At 37.6% G+C, this 20,445-nt stretch overlaps 1 protein-coding gene across 2 annotated transcripts in view; it reads left to right on the plus strand.

The window, feature by feature from the left end:
• chn1.S (chimerin 1 S homeolog) overlaps nt 1-15,007 on the plus strand; it is a 63,849-nt gene extending 48,842 nt beyond the window's left edge. For both annotated transcript variants that reach the window (XM_018238891.2, XM_018238892.2), the window contains exons 9-14: nt 2,887-2,971; nt 8,644-8,817; nt 9,448-9,525; nt 10,359-10,496; nt 13,156-13,261; nt 14,209-15,007. In XM_018238891.2, the coding sequence (XP_018094380.1) occupies nt 2,887-2,971; nt 8,644-8,817; nt 9,448-9,525; nt 10,359-10,496; nt 13,156-13,261; nt 14,209-14,380 (753 nt within the window). In that variant the 3' untranslated portion in view covers nt 14,381-15,007. The remainder of the gene's footprint in view (nt 1-2,886; nt 2,972-8,643; nt 8,818-9,447; nt 9,526-10,358; nt 10,497-13,155; nt 13,262-14,208) is intronic.
• The last annotated feature ends 5,438 nt before the right edge of the window (nt 15,008-20,445 follow it).

The raw sequence follows: 20,445 nt of genomic DNA on the forward strand, positions 1-20,445 counted from the left end.
GCCGAGGTCGAGTTTTTCAGCACATTTTGGGTGCTGAAAAACTCGGCTTATACGCAAGTATATACGGTAGGTATTTATACCAAGTTTAACTTCAGTTAATAGGTCTAGATTTATTCTAAAGGGAAACTGATGCTTAATAAATATGAAACTTTTAAATTTTATCTGGACAATGTCCGTGAAAAAGTCTAGGGGGAGTGCTATATTGTGGGCATTTGCTTGTATGCTTTAGTCAAAATTAAAAAGCTAAAATAATTTACTTCAAGCGCATTAAACTCCTCCTCAAAATACCTTGATTCTGAGAACTTGCTACAGTGACAAATTGAGTGGTCTCAATGCAAAACCTCAAGATTCATTAAAACAGGTTTAAGGGAGAGCTAAACTTTAACTAAAGAATTAGGGTAGAAATATTGTTCATTTTGTTTTGGCATCTGTATCAGCCCAAGGCAGCCAACTCCCTTTAGCAGGGAAGATCTGTGTCTCCAAAGAAGCCCCAGCAGCTCCCCATCTTCTTTTTCTGCTGATTTATTGCACATGATCTGTGCTGCTGTCACTAACTGAGCTTAAGGACCCATTCACAATATACAGTACACATAGAATAAAAATGTCACAATATAAGGCTGATTAGTAATTAATACAAATGATTACTACATGACAGCATCAGAATTTAATAATAAGCCCTGTAGCATCAGCTTATATTACAGGACAGTCTCATTCTCTTCTTGATCATTTGCTACGACCCCTAAGCTTAGCTTTTCAACAGCTGCTCAGAGCCCACTGAGCATGTGAGTGTCACAGACACTTTCCAAGATGGTGACCCCCTGTGACAAGTTTGAAGTCCTGGATGATTGCTGCTATTGAAAAGCTGAAACTTTAGGCTGGTGCAATAAGTTCAGCATATAAAATACGTCATTTTTAGCCACGTTAATTTTTAGTGTTTATTTCTCTTTTAATAGGCACATCAGAAGTCTGTGGGGATCAGCACATAAATGAAAATATATTCATTTTCCTGCTGATCTCCTCTTCATATACAGTGGTGTGAAAAACTATTTGCCCCCTTCCTGATTTCTTATTCTTTTGCATGTTTGTCACACAAAATGTTTCTGATCATCAAACACATTTAACTATTAGTCAAAGATAACACAAGTAAACACAAAATGCAGTTTTTAAATGAGGGTTTTTATTATTTAGGGAGAAAAGAAATCCAAACCTGTGTGAAAAAGTAATTGCCCCCTGAACCTAATAACTGGTTGGGCCACCCTTAGCAGCAATAACTGCAATCAAGCGTTTGCGATAACTTGCAACGAGTCTTTTACAGCGCTCTGGAGGAATTTTGGCCCACTCATCTTTGCAGAATTGTTGTAATTCAGCTTTATTTGAGGGTTTTCTAGCATGAACCGCCTTTTTAAGGTCATGCCACAACATCTCAATAGGATTCAGGTCAGGACTTTGACTAGGCCACTCCAAAGTCTTCATTTTGTTTTTCTTCACCCATTCAGAGGTGGATTTGCTGGTGTGTTTTGGGTCATTGTCCTGCTGCAGCACCCAAGATCGCTTCAGCTTGAGTTGACGAACAGATGGCCGGACATTCTCCTTCAGGATTTTTTGGTAGACAGTAGAATTCATGGTTCCATCTATCACAGCAAGTCTTCCAGGTCCTGAAGCAACAAAACAACCCCAGACCATCACACTACCACCACCATATTTTACTGTTGGTATGATGTTCTTTTTCTGAAATGCTGTGTTACTTTTACGCCAGATGTAACGGGACGCGCGCCTTCCAAAAAGTTCAACTTTTGCCTCGTCGGTCCACAAGGTATTTTCCCAAAAGTCTTGGCAATCATTGAGATGTTTTTTAGCAAAATTGAGACGAGCCTTAATGTTCTTTTTGCTTAAAAGTGGTTTGCGCCTTGGAAATCTGCCATGCAGGCCGTTTTTGCCCAGTCTCTTTCTTATGGTGGAGTCGTGAACACTGACCTTAATTGAGGCAAGTGAGGCCTGCAGTTCTTTAGATGTTGTCCTGGGGTCTTTTGTGGCCTCTCGGATGAGTTGTCTCTGCGCTCTTGGGGTAATTTTGGTCGGCCGGCCACTCCTGGGAAGGTTCACCACTGTTCCATGTTTTTGCCATTTGTGGATAATGGCTCTCACTGTGGTTCGCTGGAGTCCCAAAGCTTTAGAAATGACTTTATAACCTTTGAAATTGAACTCAGGTGTGATAAACCACAGTTAAGTTATTTTTTAACAAGGGGGGCAATCACTTTTTCACACAGGCCCATGTAGATTTGGAGTTTTTCTTCTTCCTTAATAATGTAAACCTTCATTTAAAAACTGCATTTTGTGTTCAATTATGTTATCTTTGACTAATAGTTAACGGTTTTTGATGAGCAGAAACATTTAAGTGTGACAAACATGCAAAAGAATAAGAAATCAGGAAGGGGGCAAATAGTTTTTCACACCACTGTAGCTCCCCACAGGCCAAAGCTGGGCCTGTCAATGGATCTACAGGGCTGTGCATTTAAGAGTAGATCTGATTTTCTTTAATACAAGCTCTTGCTTTATTTTCTGTCTCTCTTCAACCCTTCCATATCAATTTATTGTTGGCTTCTGGTCACAAACCAAGGATGTGCCACAGTGCTTATCTAATGAAGAACTGAAAGCCTTAGGCACATACCATATCAATAAAGCAAGATGGAAAAGCCTATGGATAGATATTCCACAAGATTACAATGTCACTAAGATGAATATTGTGTTTTTGGCTCATTTATGCCAGTTTTAAGGGCTAGTTCTTCCAAGTTTCATTTGTATTTATTGTATTGTGAATCACTTCTGATTAAAAGGAAATCCTTCATTGTAGCTTACTTATTGTGGCTTACTTCTTTTCATTCACAGGTACACACATTCAGGGGCCCTCACTGGTGTGAGTACTGTGCCAACTTCATGTGGGGACTCATTGCTCAGGGTGTCAAATGCGCAGGTATTTCTCTATCTAAGCTATAAGTCTGCTTTTATTCCCATATTATTATTATTAACATATATTATTACATTTTGTTGTTCTTGAAACCTGCTTTGAAGAAATGCACCAAAATTTATTTATTTATTTACAATTATCATACCATTGTCTTTGCATTAGCTTTAGAATTCCACCATAAAAGGATATGAGCGTTGCATTTAAATTACCTATCCAATGCCCATGTTTTTCTGTGAGGGGACTGACATGCTTGTGCAGCAGTAGTTTATTCGTGTTATAAACTGACAAGTTGCCAATATTCCCAGGCTTCTTGTTTTCTACTTATTTAAATACCAAAAAATGACAACTAAAGAATTGATGTAACCTCACTTTGTGGTTCTCAATCCTTTCTTTTCAAAATTTCTCAGTATTAAAGACAATTTTAAGTTTGGGTGTATCTCTGTATCTGTGATGCCCATAATTAAGCATAGAAAAAATAACAGCCCCTTGTCAAACATGTGCTTTTTCAGGTCAGGATTCTGCAATAGTCTAATATGCACTTCTTGGCCTGTACTAGAGGCAGTTTTTTCTGCCAAACCCTTTAAGTTTTGTATCAGTGAAACAGGTATTTGATCAGCAAGTGAAATCAGACACTACACGTCTTGTGTCATCTGAATGGACAACTAACTAGAGGCATATCCACCCTGACCCCAAAGCTGCTGTTATGAGAAACATTGGCATCTGCTAACTTGTCAATTAAATTAGATTTGATTAGAGATGGAATCTCTCTTTTAGAAGGATCTGTATAAACATATGCTGCAAGGAGTTTAAAGTTATTTTGGCTAGAAGTTAGACCTCGGGTATTCCACATCTGGCCCTAACTGTGCCATAGATTTGCATCTGCTAATAATGAGCATGCAACCACTGTGATTCTTTTGCAACTCCAGATCAACATTTAATTCAGAAACTTGGAGTTCAGCCACAACTGGAGCCCTGTCATTTAAAGTGTATAAAACCTTGGGGGGTTCTCTTAAAGGGATACTGTCATGGCAAAAAAAAATTTTTTCAAAATGAATCAGTTAATGGTGCTGCTCCAGCAGAATTCTGCACTGAAATCCGTTTCTCAAAATAGCAAACAGATTTTTTTATATTCAATTTTGAAATCTGACACGGGGCTAGACATTTAGTCAATTTCCCAGCTGCCCCAAGTCATGTGACTTGTGCTCTGATAAACTTCAATCACTCTTTACTGCTGTACTGCAAGTTGGAGTGATATCACCCCCTCCCTTTTCCCCCCAGCAGCCAAACAAAAGAACAATGGGAAGGTAACCAGATAACAGCTCCCTAACACAAGATAACAGCTGCCTGGTAGATCTAAGAACAACACTTAATAGTAAAAACCCATGTCTCACTGAGACACATTCAGTTACATTGAGAAGGAAAAACAGCAGCCTGCCAGAAAGCATTTCTCTCCTAAAGTGCAGGCACAAGTCACACAACCAAGGGCAGCTGGGAAATTTACAAAATGTCTAGCCCCATGTCAGATTTCAAAATTGAATATAAAAAAATCTGTTTGCTCTTTTGAGAAATGGATTTCAGTGCAGAATTCTGCTGGAGCAGCACTATTAACTGATGTGTTTTGAAAAAAAAATTTTTTCCCATGTCAGTATCCCTTTAAGATAAAACTTTTTATAGTGATCTGGGCGCTTCTCTTAGCTCAGATTAAGGAGATTCCTTATCTGTATTCTTGTTCAACTGTTTTCACTATAAGTGCTCTGGAATTTGTGTGTTTTTTAGAAAAGATAGCTCTTCAATCCCGTTAAAATAGAATTGAGACCACAGTTCCAGAAGCACTGACTTCTCTCTCTTTGTGGGGTCCTGCAGCTAGTAAAACAATCGGCTAGAAAATACGGGACTTCTCCACCCACCTACCATTTTCCTTTTCCTACCTTTTCTCCTTTTCTTGGAATCAGAGATACTAACAATTGCACTTTTAACTGTTTTACAAGTGAATTAATCACAATCTGTTGGCACTTTATCACCCTTATTGGTGTTTTAGTTGATTTTTAGTAACTTAACAATGAATTAATGGTAAATGAATTGTTTATGAGTTGGAAACTATAAAGTATACACAATATTTAAATGAAAAATCTATTGTCTTAGTTTTAATCTATTTAATGCTATTTAATTAAGGTTAAGCACTAGCACTTTGTGGGAATACTTATCAAGGGGAGAACTAATATATATATAGAATCACGGGGTTAAATGGTTTAACTGGAATAAAACTATATAGTGATAACATATAAAAAAAAAATTGTGGTTTTTCTGATTAAAAAGACGGGGATACTTTCCTTCTTTTCTCCTATATTGTTATACTTACTTATTTGCTTATCTTGAAATTGTTACAAAGTATCTTATCTTCTGCTGTGGCTGTTCTGGACTCTCTGCCAAAAGCCAATTAAGTTAGAAACATTGTTTCTTTTTGTGACTGTTCAGTGCAGAGAAAAACAGGACTTCCCAGTACAAACAAGGGACAGCTGGTTGAGCTGTAGAAACAGGACAATTGGGAGGTATGTAGAAGGTTTTATGGCATAGATCCATATTTAGTGAGGCAGTATGTGCTCAGTATCTCTGGATTTATGCCATAAAATTCTTCTTTGAGTTTGTGGCAAACTTTATTTTTACCCTTTACTAAATATGCCCAAAGGTTTTACTTACCTGTAAGGCTTATTTTACTTAAAGAACTTATAGTAAATAAAATATAGTAAGTTGTGTTGCATTCAGCTATAGAAGCTTCCACTTATTTATAAAAACAAGGAAAAAAATGTTTATTTAGGAAAAATAAATGTATTCTGGAATGTTCTGTATGGCAATCAGGATCCCCAATATATATATATACGGCTATTTGCATTTTTATTCTGAATTGGAATCTCTCAATATGCAAGAGGCACTAAGAGAAGGAATGCTGGGAGAATTATTAGCATATGGTTTATTAATATCTGGTTAGCATTTTCTTCCACAGGAGCCATCTGCAGCCCTGTGAAGCATCAGCTGTTTGTTGCAAATATGTTCATACAGGCACATTATATTCTTGGACCTGTTCATACGTGTAATGCAAATTTGCTCATCTTTAACTTGACGTTTTTAGGTCAGCATCCTTTCAATAAAGCAGAGTCCCAGAGAGATTAAGTGATTTGTTAAATAAAAATATCCTTTATTTTAGCCCTCTTATATCCAGCGGGTAACTACACAGATATCTTCAGGTCCCACTATGGTGATTATTAGAACTTTATTGACACTGTTAGAAAAGTTTAAAATAATTGACTCCAGTATTTTAAAGCTGCCATAACCCCCCCCCCCCCCAGAATATATGTAGGGCATTTTGTGCAGCCCAATGAACCTCTAAAGTGACATCTGATTCCTTAATTCTGGTGTAAGGCATACTTGATCTCTTACAATATGTAAGGTTTTCTGGTGTATGGATGTGCTAAGAGACTGACTAAGCTGGCCATAACAGATCTGCTCACTTTCCAAGGTTGCCAAATGAGTGGGTCTCTGCTTGATTGCCCTTCACATGTAGAACTAAATTGGCCTGACTGTCAATCGTTTAGCCCCAGATCGATCTTAGTATTTGGCAATACTGACATGTTGGGGGAGCTCAAATCAGTATACCATTGTGGTTCTTCCCTTTCAAAATTTTGAAACCAGCATGATAGATACAGGATGTGATTTTTCACCTAATTATAGGTCTGGCAGACCCCCAATAAGGTGTAGAGCCAGGCCAGTAATTACTGGCATCCAAACCAAGTACCTATTGTCTCTGCTTTCCCCCCACAACATCATCCTACCTCAGCACACCTTCCCAGTGCCCCCCCCCCTCTCTCTCTTGCCTTCTCCAAATCACCCAATCAGGAACTTGCAGCCAGGGCAGAGCTGGAGTGAATACCATTACATCTGTTTACAATAGACAACATGAATAAGATTATAAATCATTGCTTATAAACTTTGCTTTTTGAAGTCAATTGGGCCACATGGCTTCTTGAAAAACATTATATATATATATATATATATATAATATATATATATATATATAAATATATATATATATATATATATATATATATATATATATATATATATATATTCTACCCCCCACTTTGGTAAAATATATGGATATTTAATTCAAATACTCAATGGGGGGTGCATTGTTCTCTACATATATCATCTATATATATGTGTGTGTGTGTGTACGTATATATATGTGTGTGTGTGTATATATATATATATATATATATATATATATATATATATATATATATATATATATATATACACACACCTTATATTCATAAACTTGATTATGTGAGAATTTTATCTTAGAGCTAAAGTGTATGATAAAATGGTACTTCTCTCAAGTGATTTTGCCAAGTATGCATATGCACTGAAATTCCACCACAATCAATGAATTTATTCAAAAAACCACAACAATTTTTCCACAAAAATACAGCCATTGACACAAAAAGTTTTTGGTGAGGGAAAAACGCCTGTGAGTGGCTCTTCTGATTGCTTTTTTTGGGATATCTCCGCAGCGCAAATATAACACTCACAGACGTGCCTTTCTGACCGTTTTAGAGCACACCAGATAGCAGATGTCAAGTGGCCTTGTCACATATGTCATGGAAAGTGTGACATATCCTAAACCATATCAAGCTCTCCAGGTTTTGTTGAAGTACAGTTCAGAGCAGCCATATTTAGATTTGTATATGATGATGCAAACCAAATAAGTCAAGAATGCAGGCTTCCAAATTAAATTTTTATAATTTCTTACAGCAATGTCTGACAGTCTGCATGAAGGTAATAACTGGATTGCTGTAGGCTGTCCATCCCCAATATAAAGTAACTGTGGCAGATGGAGCCCGAGGGGAGTTCCTGAAGCTGCCAATATTAACATAATTTTATTTAACACCCCTTTCTAAATAACCAGTACCTTTCTTGAGTAGATGTATTGCAGCTTTAGAGAACCTATAAACCAGCGCTATCCAACTTTTTTTGGTAGGGAGGGCCAGAATTTTTCTGGTCTACGTGGTAGAAGGCTGATAATGGATGCCAGTTTTGACCCGTGTCCACTTAAAACCATGCCCATGTTATCACAAAAAATGTTAAAACCATACCCACATGAATGGTGGTAGCACACAAAAAAACTTAATGGTTGATGCTCACTGCTGGGAAAAATTGATGTAAAAAAAAGTTTATTAAGTCATTAAGACATACCCTTAAATCCATATGCCTTCTTCTCCTCCCCTGCGGATAGCACACACAGGCAGAGTAGGACAGGTAGAGTATGGCACACACAGGGAGCATAGGGCAGGCAGAGTATGACACACACAGGCAGCATATGACAGGCAGAGTATGGCACACACAGGGAGCATAGGACAGGCAGAATATGGCACACACAGGGAGCATAGGACAGGCAGAGTATGGCACACACAGGGAGCATAGGGCAGGCAGAGTATGACACACACAGGCAGCATATGACAGGCAGAGTATGGCACACACAGGCATACACGTATTTCTCTACATGTAGGAACCACTTTTTGTACCTTAAAGTTAAGCTAAAAACCCACTACGGTGAATCCAGCTGAGGTTTTTGGTTCCTGGCTGCCCAGCATTCAGTTACTAATCGCCGGTTTATTTTGCAGACTGTGGATTGAATGTTCACAAGCAGTGTTCCAAGATGGTTCCAAATGACTGCAAGCCAGACTTGAAGCACGTTAAGAAAGTTTACAGTTGTGACCTGACCACATTGGTAAAAGCCCACAACACTAAAAGGCCGATGGTCGTCGATATGTGTATTAGAGAGATAGAGTCTAGAGGTAAGACTTACTGTGGCCAGAAACATGCTAGGTCCTGGGATTAATTATTAGGGTTAATATTTTGATGTCATATAAAGCGGGTGTTTTCTCCAAAGCTAAGAAGATTTGATTGTAATAGTTCAACATCAAGAGCAAATGGGTGCCAAGCCACTAGGATACTTGGCACATATGTTTAGGCATGGCAAGTGCCAAGGAGATGGGATTGTAGAGTTTGAATTTGTGTGTTAAATGTGGGCATTTATCAGTCAGGGTTGATCATGAGGACTAATGGCAAAGTTCCACGTGCAGATAAAACAGGTACATTGCAAATTAAATTTGTCAACCAGTTAATTGTTTAAAATCTGAAGGGATTCTATTCTGTGTCACCCAAGTGATGTCCAATATAATTTGACCTGAATACCCATCCACTTGCAAATTGAATGGAAATTATATTGTGCATTGCATCTGGAAATCTTAGTGTGAATGTGTCCACATATCAAAATGTAAAGAGGCTACAAATCAAGGTACCGTAGCCTCTAAGCAGCAAGCCCTGCCACAATATAATAAGCTATAATTTAATTGTGGGATAATATGGGAACTGGGTTTGTTATTGTGAGGCCGTTTTAACCAACTGATATTCCTTCATTACAGGTCTCTCATCAGAAGGATTGTACAGAATATCAGGTTTTACTGATCTAATTGAAGATGCCAAAATGGCTTTTGATAGAGGTAGGACAACCTTTAATGCAGTTTTTGTAGCATTTTCATTAGATCTAATTAAATGGCAAATGCTTCCTTTCATACATGCAAATTTTGTACATAAAGTGTCATAGAAACCCTGGCTCAAGTAGCCTTGTTCTTTGCCATATGAGTGCTTGCTTTTATATAAAGGAGGTCACCCTTTAACCTTAAGCGAATTCAGCATTCTACTACCCTTTCTCATTAGTAGAAATGCTCTATATTACTTAGCCTGGCTACAAAAAGTTACTCTGCACACCACTTTATTAATGCAGACACTTTTAAACATTGGGTTATTCTCCCACACACCAATTTATCTGCTGCTGTTTTTTTGGACACTGTGTTTGGTGTGTACAAAATTATATGTTTTAATTACTTTGTAATTATTCATTGTTGCAATTATATGCTTTCTTAAATCACTTATTTGCATACCTTTAATGTCTGTATTAATGATGTGGGGGTGCAAAGTAACTTGTATCTTGGATTATTTTCTGGATCTATTTGGGTAAGACACTTGACTCTTGCCCCCTTTGTTAAATGTATATAAAGGGAGTGTCCTCCATTAATTGCTGAGAAAATGATCACAGACTCCATATTGAGAACAATGCCCGTCTGTGTTGCTCTATAAACATGCCTTAGCACATGTAAGTTGAAGTGTGAGTGCATGCAATGCACTACATTAATAGATTACACCTACACTTACTAGGATGTGATAGAATCAAGTCATAAACATTTTTTTTACAAATTGTACCAGGACTTTAAGCCACCATATATCATCAGTGTACACCATATGTATTAATTCAATCTCTATTTCCTTGCTATAGATGGGGAGAAGGCTGATATTTCTGTGAATGTATATGAAGATATCAACATAATAACTGGTGCACTGAAACTATATTTCAGGGAACTTCCTATCCCAATCATTACATATGATGCCTACCCAAAGTTCCTAGAGTCTGCAAGTAAGTATATTGAATTTTAGCAGAGCAATTTTTATATTCAGTACAGCCCTGTTTAGAAATACACATGCCATAACCTCAATGCATCCACTTTTACCTACCTCTATCAAATATGTATTTTTTGGCTAAGGGCGTACTGACCAACATCAACATTCACTATTACCGTCTATGTCGGTTTATTAAGAAAAACTATCCTTGACCCATTCACTCTGCTTTTCCCACGTCATCAACCTTTGCAATATGGCATTTCTGGTGTCAGATGAATGTATACATAGAGAGCACAGATACAGTTTGAATTTCAATATGATTTGAAAGGGGATTGGAATAGGTTCAACCCTATGGCTGGAATAATATTAGAACTTGCCTTTCTGCATCAATTACTACTAGGGTTGCCACCTTTTTGGGAAAAAAATTACCGGCCAAGGTGGGGGCAGGTCCACGAGGGCGAGGAATGTGACATAAATGGGCGGAACATTGATGTCACAGGGGCGGATCATGCCATTAAGGGAGCGGGCCGAGCCAAGGAGTGTGGAATCTGTAAGTATTTTAGCTAGAAAGGGCCGGCTGGGCTTGGATCAGCAGTAGGCTTGGAGCAGTTTGACTGGTCATCACAAATGAACTGGCAGCTACATAGCTGGTAAATTTGTAATACCAGCCCCAGCCTTGGCTGGTATTTTACCAGCTAGGCCTGTGAAATACCAGCCAGGTGGCAACCTTAATTACTACAGATATTTTTATGTCAAAAAAATAAAGACTGTTGTGTGTGGGTTTATAACAGACAACAATTATGGGCCCATTAACTAAGCTCGAGTGAAGGAATAGAGGAAAAAAACTTAGAATTTCGAATGTTTTTTTTGGCTACTTCGACCATCGAATGGGCTACTTCGACTTTGATCCGAACGATTCAAACTAAAAATCATTCGACTATTCGACCATTCAATAGTCTAAGTACTGTCTCTTTAAGAAAAAACTTCGACCCCCTAGTTCGCCACCTAAAAGCTACCAAAGCCTATGGGGAAGGTCCCCATAGGCTTTGGTAGCTTTTTTGGGTTCGAAGAAAAATCGTTCGATCGATGGATTAAAAACCTTAGAATCGAACGATTCGAAGGATTTAATCGTTTCATCGAAAGATTTTTCGTTCAATCGAACTATTTGCGCTAAATCCTTTGACTTCGATATTCGAGGTCGAAGGATTTAACTTCGATGGTCGAATACCAAGGGTTTATTAACCCTCGATATTCGACCCTATGTAAATCTGCCCCTTAGACTGCATTTTTCACATGATGTGCTCCCTCATGTGGTGAATGAGAATATCACACCTGAACACATTAATATGCCTTTGCTTTTGTTCTGATTAACTAAAACCAATATCGAAAATAAATATGTACACATGACATAGGGTTTACTATTGGGTTCATTATATAAGCGATTATAGTATTTTATATACACATGTATTTATATTTAACACAATCTAACCACTTTTGTTTAGTTCCATAATGTGAAGGTGTAATCATGGTGTCCCACTTTTAAAGGGGAACTGTCACGATAATGAAAAGCTTAATCATACTGAAATAAGACTTTAAAAAATAAGAATCAATTGAAAATGTGTTACCATTTATGAAATAATAAAGTATATAATCTCTTCACTACCTCCCCTCCTCCCCTTTGGAAGCTGTCACTCTTTATTCTGTCTTCAGGGAGTCAGGAGTCTGATTTTGAATGACATATCTAATATAGCCTTTGTGGGCTCCTTTTACCTAGAAGATGTACTACCACTAACTCATTTAAAAATCACCACATGCAGCATAGGTTTTTAAAGTCAGTTATTATATTGGATTTTTTTTGTGCTCAAATTAGTTATTTAAATTAGATCTAATACATCTGCTTTGGCCGAGGGATTCAACACAACCTGCAATTTGTCCAACTTTTGAGCACTGCTGTATTTCTCCTTGTACTGTAAGTGCTAGAAAGGTATAGAGCAGTGATCCCCAACCAGTAGCTCGTGAGTAACATGTTGCTCTCCAACCCCTTGGATGTTGCTCCCAGTGGCCTCAAAGCAGGTGCTTATTTTTGAATTCCAGGTTTGGAGGCAAGTTTTGGCTGCAAGTTTTGGCTGCATAAAAAAGTATAGTGCCAAGTACAGTCTCCTGTATGCTGCCAGTCCATATAGAGGGTTCCAAATCACAGCACTTATTTGGCACCCCAATGGACTTTTGTATGCTTGTGTTGCTCCCCAACTCCCATGGGTAAAAAAAGGTTGGGGACTCCTGGTATAAAGCATAGTGATGTCACTGGTTAATGCATGGGATCTATTGACCTGAATTCTTAGGACCTGGTGCTTCTCATGAAATCCTCAGACCTGCATAATCAACCAACTTAAAGGATGTTCTAAAGGAAAAAATATATACATATGGGATAAACAGATTTGCAGAGGATGCCAACTCTATCCATATATAATAACATTACATAAAATGCAGTTTTGTATGATTTTCGGTATGTGTATAGTGGCCAACAAGCTTGACCTATATAGTGTGAATTTTTCTTTTCATTAGAAGGACTGATTTTGGGCAGCACCTGTAATCCCTGGCCCAATATCATCAGGAATACAACTTTCAGTATTCTATTCATGTACCCTAATCTATCTGTATGTTTGCTGTGGCAGAGGCTCTAGATCCTGATGCACAACTAGAAATTCTTCATGACGCATTGAAGCTGCTCCCTCCAGCTCACTGTGAAACACTACACTATCTTATGGCCCATTTGAAAAGGTACATTTCATTATAAGAGCACTATTTATCACTCCCAGACATACAATGATGGGTAAGTAACCTGTGATGCAGTTACTGTGCAGGGAGACATATGAAGTAAATATACACAGACACTGATCATTAGATGGATATTTGATTTCTAGCCAGGGTTTTTAGCCAAGTTTTTATTTTAGAGGCCAGTTTCATATACATATATTTATGCCATAACCATTCCTGAAGTTGTTTTACAATGCACCAGCGGAAGGCTGTGGTACTTGGCCAGTTGCCATGACATTTGTTGTCACACAGCATGTCTAGGATATATAGATCAGATGAAGAGAAGTCATGTAGTTGCCCACCATTCCTAGTGATTATAGGTCTCCTGTCCCAACCCTTTGGTGACAACAACCAAAGAACATGGCAGACCATTGGCACATCATAAACCACCTACGGGCAGCTGAGAATGTAAACAATAAACAAGCGGATGGATTACTTTTTATACAGTCAAAATCCATTGGCAGTTATCTTTGTAAAAAAAATATTTTCTCTATCTAAATAGAGTTGTGTTGTGACTGCCTAAATCTATTTTGTTAGTGTTGTGTAGCACTTTACTACTCAAAGCCACATTATGTTAATGACTTATTTTGCTCTAATTAAAATGGAAATGTGACATCTCATATCACCACTGAAATGTCAGACACAGAGCATCATGGTCTGGAAAAACAAAAACTGTCTAGTGTTTTTCCTGCTGTTGTGTATAGTTCCTCCAGGTTTCAGTTGAACTAAATAAATCAGTGCCTTAGCAACATGTCATGTGACATTCAGATTAATTAATGAGACAGGCAGTAAGAAATTAAGACGGGTAAGCTATCAGTGTGTCACTGTAGGGGCTGCATGGAATTTATTTGTATAACAGGAATGCCCTCCAGATAGGTTGCGTTAATTCCATACACTTTCTGTTGTTGCAGGGTAACTCTAAATGAGAAGGACAATTTAATGAGTGCAGAGAACCTCGGTATAGTGTTCGGCCCAACTCTCATGCGACCCCCGGAACAAGATGCCATGGCTGCACTGAATGATATCCGTTATCAGAGGCTGGTGGTGGAGATGCTGATCAAGAATGAAGACATTCTATTGTGAATATGACCAGGAAGAAGCCATTTTTGAGATAGCGTTAATAAATGAAGGATAGTTTTGCAACATAGTGAACAATTTGTTTCCAGGCAAATCCCTAATTTCCTTTGTGCACAGTATACAGAGATGACAGGCTTTTCGTTGTGGCAATCAGATGTATATTGTATAAAGCAGTAAGCTCCTGTAATATTACTGCATTGTGTTTACATTGTAATGACTTCCACATGATTGCATGATTCTCTCCGTTTTTGTCGGGGATTTCCTTGAAAAACAAATACTCTTATCTAGAAAAAAAAAAGCCTCTTCCCAAGCAGGTAGTGAATGTAATACGGCATGTTTCTTACCCTGTGTTACTTTTTGTTCCACCCTATCAGATTACAATGTTGAGTTGATCTCATGAATAACATCTGTTTTGTTCATTTCTCTTTCTTGCTTTGATGGTTGTGTTTCTTCTTGCCAAGTTTTTGTATCATTTGTAAGAGGAAAACTGTGAGTTCTGAATGTTTTATTCCCTTTCAGTGTGGTGCTTGTGATTAAAATGGCAACAATGATTATTATTTTTTTAATTGTATTTTTGTATTTTTCACCAGCATGCATGTAATAATTTATTAAATCTAGGTTTTAGAAACCTTTTCTTCTGTGTCTTATTTAGTGGTAAGTGAGGAAATGCTTTGTTATAGTACCAACACTTTGTGCAGGGAGTTCTGGGACATGTCTACAAAAATCTCCATTTTCACTAGAAATTAGCAAATAGCACTTTGTAAATGGATAACTTCAGATCATAATTTGTTGTTTCCAAGTTTGTTAATCTAGTTCATACACTATAGAGTACATCTTGCATATTTCTCTTATTATCCCAGTGGAACAGTCTGGCTGTTTATGCAGGATAATAACCCAGTGCACAAAGCAATGTATATACAGTTGTGTTCAGAATAATAGTGTATGCTTAAAAATAAAGCTCAGTGCTTATAATAGATTTTATTTCCATAAACAATAACACAATTGCATTGGGAACACTGCACATTCTATTCCAAATTAAAACATGAAGAAAATTTGATCAAATGTGTTTTTTTTCCTTTACAGAAAGTAAAGAAAATGGAATATTAGGCTGTTCCAAAAAAATAGCAGTCTGCATTCTTCTTTACAAACTCAAACATTCACTGTATAGTAAAGATGTTGCTTTCCTTTGAATCACTGAACTAATATTTAGTTGTATAATCAGTGTTTCTGAGAACTGCTGCACATCTGTGTAACATGGAGTCCACCAACTTCTGGCACCTGTTTCATTCCACAATTCTTCTGCATTTCTTGGTCTTCCCTCAGAACTACATTTTTGATGTCACCCCACAAGTTTTCTATTGGATTAAGGTTCGAGGATTGGGCTGGCCTCTCCATAACATCAATCTTGTTGGTCTGGAACCAAATATGTTGCTCTTTACAGTTGTGTTTGTGGTCGTTGTCTAATTGAAACACTCATTTACTCTTCGGCATAAAGCAACAAGACCTCTTCAAGTATTTTGATGTATTGAAACTGATCCATGATCCCTGGTATGTGATAAATAGGCCCAACACCATAGTATGAGAAACATCCCCATATCCTAATGCTTATGCCACCATGTTTCACTGTCTTCATAGTGTACTGTGTCTTGAATTCAGTGCGGCCACAAAAAAATCTTGCTTTCAACAGTCCACAAACCATTTCTCTTTAGACCAATGTGTTCTTTGGAAAATTGTAACCTCTTTAGAACGTCTTTTTTTCAACAATGGTTCTTTGCGGGGGCTTCTTGCCGATAGCTTGGCTTCACATAGGCATCTTCTAATTGTAACAGTATCACAGGTAACTTTAGACCTTCTTTGATCTTCCTGGAGATGATCATTGTCTGAGTCTTTGCCATTTTGGCTAGTCTTAAATCCATTTTAGTCGTAGTTTTTAATTTTCTTCCACGTCTTTCAGGTTTTGGTTGCCATCATAAAGCATTTGAGATCAGCCTATAGTTTTCTGCACGTCTTTATATGATTTCCCCTCTCTAATCAAGTTTTTAACCAAAGTACGCGGTTCTTCTGAGCAATGTCTGGAACAACCCATTTTACTCAGATTTTCAGAGAGAAATGCACTATATCCAGCATGCACAACATTTGTTGCCTTTTTTCCTTAACCCTTTCACTGCCAGCCGATATGGCCTTGGTACTTTCATTCCCAGACCATTTTTGAACATTTTGATCTCTTTCACTTTTGGGGCCTTTCCTGGGAGGTTCTTTTAGTTTACCCAGGAAAACTTTATATCATTTTTTTTCAGTAAAACCTAAGCTTTAAAAATATGCTAGAATTTTGTAATTCCACTTCTGTAAAAAGATATAGGCTTCTAAATGTCTAAAAAATTTTAAAAAAAATCATGTTTCCCATAATACAAACACATATATCAGAAATATAATTTATCATTATTATTAATGTATGAGAATGCAGCAGATTTGGAAAGCACCATGTCGCCTGAACACACCAATACCAAATAAATAAATATATATATAGTTTTATGGAGATTTCTCACTTGTATAGTTCAAAAACTCCAAGCAGTACACTACCAAATTTCTAAAGCACACTCCACAAAATGGCATACTTCTGATTTCAAGGCCAAACACTCCACTAACAGTAGGTTTACCCTATAAAACGACAGATTCTGTCAAACTCAAAATGGGTAAATATATCTATGTACTCCAAATTACCAAGTTGCAATTCTTTCCTATATTTATATATATTTTTTTTTTTTTTGGAAAAATTACCTCAAAGCTTCCAGTCTACAGCATCATCTCCCACATATCATTAGCTACCAGTGTAAAACACCCTAAATATGAATACCAGGAGTCCACTGAACAGTTTGATGCCAAATGTGTATTGGTTTACCGAAGTATGTGGCAGATAGGGGCCTCAAATTAAGACACCCTAAAACGCTAACCCCAAAAAAACATATATTTTTGGAAAGTACACATTCCCTCAATCCAAATTGGGTATGCGTGTCTTTCTACTCCAAAGCACCAAGCCACAAACCTTTCCTAAATGTTGTCGATTTTGGCATTACAGAGTTACCAGTACTTGCCCATATAAACAGTAGATCATCTATAAAGCGACGACACTGCCACCTGTTAATAGCCCTGTACATTACCTCCAAGAACATGGGACTCCTCCAACCAACCCATGTATAGGTTGGCGTATGTGGGCGCAAACCACGCCCCCATAGTGGTCCTGGAGGTTATATACCTCTCCATACATAAAGTAATTATGAGTCAAAAGATACCACACAGCTTCCAAAATAACGTTTTTGACATCATACTCATAATTACTGTATCTGTCCAGATGATACTTAAAGGAGAAATAAAGCTTAACTAAAGAAGTAGCTAGAAATGTTGTACATTATGTTTTGGTCTTCTGTACCAGCCCAAGGCAACCACAGCCCTTTAGCAGGGAAGATGCCCCAGTAGCTCCCCATCTTCATTTCTCCTGTTTCACTGTACATGCTCTGTGCTGCTGTCACTTATTGAGCTTAGGGACTCTTTACAATACACATAGAATATAAATGTCACAATATAAGGCTGATTAGTAATTAATACAGATAATTATTACATGGCAGCACAGAAACCAGTGCAACTAGCATCAGGATTTAATAATCAGCCTTGTAACATCAGCTTATATCACAGGCCACCTTCATTTTCTGCTTGATAATTTGTGATGACCCTAATCTTATCTTCTAAACAGCTGCTCAGAGCCCACTGAGCATGTGAGTGTTGCAGACACTTTCCAAGATGGCAACCCCCTTAATAGCCACCATCCCCTTCACATGGGGTATACTTGAGTAGAGTAATACCACATCTGCTGTTCCCCAACCATAAGTCTTATCCAACACCAAATTTTTGATAATTCTCAAAAAATCAGTGGTATCATTGTATGTGATATTATACATCAATTGGGAGTCCACATCTGATTTCCAACTTAGCTTAAGCTTAAGGGACTCGCCCCAGTTCTCAGGCAATTATATGCAAAAGATTCCCTTATCAAAAGATAACTGTCCCGAGGCTTTTTTCAGTAAAAAAATATCATTTTATTTAAATTAGAGTTAAAACTCAGATACATACTGACCCCACCAGGCCCACCTTATGCGTTTTGCACCCTCCGGCGCTTAGTCATAGTATATCATTGTATGTGAGTCATACCCTTATCCTACACAATCTATTAACCTTGTAAGTTTGTAGTACATTTAAAATTAAGTCCCTCAGCAAACAGTGTAACTGAGTAGTAAGACCATAGTGCACTTAATCTTAACTCAAGAGCACAGGGCTTGATTTTAAATGCACTACAAATTGAGAATGTTAATAGTGTAGGACTCACGTACAATGAGAGACCTTAACTTTGCATGTGAGCTTGCATATTTTGCCCAAAGTGTGGTACTAACATTTTTTTAATTATTTTTTTTGTAATACCTTGCACTGGCAATCTTTTTTCTTTTTTTATGTACAAATATTGTCTTTTTATCGTTTGTAGCAGTTAGTCAACTCCAGAATGTAGGTTATAGTGAGAACTGGCACAAGGCTGCTTGTGACCAACAGTTGGTCAACACCACAACAAGGGTTCGATTGAGCATTGGCAATTTCTTTCTGTGTTTTGCGTACAAATTGTGGCCACTGTTTGCCTATAGCTGTCATTTAGACTTTAAAACATGGAATTATTCAGAGTTGTATGGTAATTGGCTGGGGCTTAAAATCCCCTTGCTTTCTCACCAGAGCTCTTGAATGAAGGGTAAGTGCGCCATGGTCTTACTACTCAGTCATTGTTTGCTGGGGAACTTGATTTTAAATCCACTACAAACTTAGTTGGTTGTATCAACCTATCTATTATTTCAAATAGACCCACAAAATCTTCAGATTATTGCACAAAACCCATTGCAGATCAGGATATCAACGGGATATGAAACCTGCATATTGTTGGAACAGTTCTGTGTAAAAATAAATATATTTTTCACTTTTCCTTAAATGAGTTCAGTATAAAAACAAAAACTGGGTAAATAGATAAGCTGTGCAAAATAAAAAAAATTCTAATGTAGTTAGTTAGCCAAAAATGTAATGTATAAAGGCTGGAGTGACTGGATAGCCAGAACACTACTTCCTGCTTTGTAGCTCTATCCTCTTAGTTAGTCAGAGAGACATGTGACTTGAATAGGGGGCACATGGAACATAACATGTAATTTAGTTTTGATCCTTAGCATGCAAGTCAGGTGCAATATATGTCCCCCAAGTCGATGATTGGTTATTGACTGGTAAACAATAAGAGAGCTGCAAAAAAGTAAGTAGGTCCGCCCTTGGACCACCCAACCGGAGGAAGGTTTTTTTCAATACAGGGTGGCATGTGCAGGTTGCAAACATTGCAAACACAAAGCTTACACTGCGGATTAGAGAAGCCTGCAGCTCAGACTCTCCATTCCCGCCAGGCAATGCTTCTTTCCAGAAATCCCAAGGGGGAGGAATTGGCCTATGGAGACCAGAGCAGGGTTCCAGAGCCTTGGGAAGAGAAGCAGCCTCCCCATCCACACCAGGGGATGCCCCTCTCTGGAAGCTACAAATAGAATGGAAACCGGCACAACAAGGCTATTATAAAAAGATTAAACCCTACATGTTTATTATATTTCAATAATTTTTATTGGAATTTTCATATAAACATACAAACATTTAGTAACATGTTATCTCAGGGTAGATATAACATAAATGCAGATTTTTAATATACAATAATATAACAATTGGACCTTTACTGCAACATATTTCAAATAAAGAATAATTAACATAAATCCGAAGTTTTCCTCTTTAATATGCATACGATTATATCTTAGATAGTTTACAGGAAGCAGAGCGTTGTAGGATGAGGGCATAAACTAGCCTCTCTATTAGTCCACAAAAAGCGCTTCCCTGAGTTATCCTCATGATGTTAATTATAAATGGCAACATTGTCACTCATAAGTATTAGATCTTCAAAAGAGAGAAAAAAAAAAAAAAAATAAGAGTGGATACATTTAGAATATGTTACTAAATTA

Source organism: Xenopus laevis, chromosome 9_10S, assembly GCF_017654675.1.
Source record: "Xenopus laevis strain J_2021 chromosome 9_10S, Xenopus_laevis_v10.1, whole genome shotgun sequence".
Taxonomy (NCBI): Eukaryota; Metazoa; Chordata; class Amphibia; order Anura; family Pipidae; genus Xenopus; species Xenopus laevis.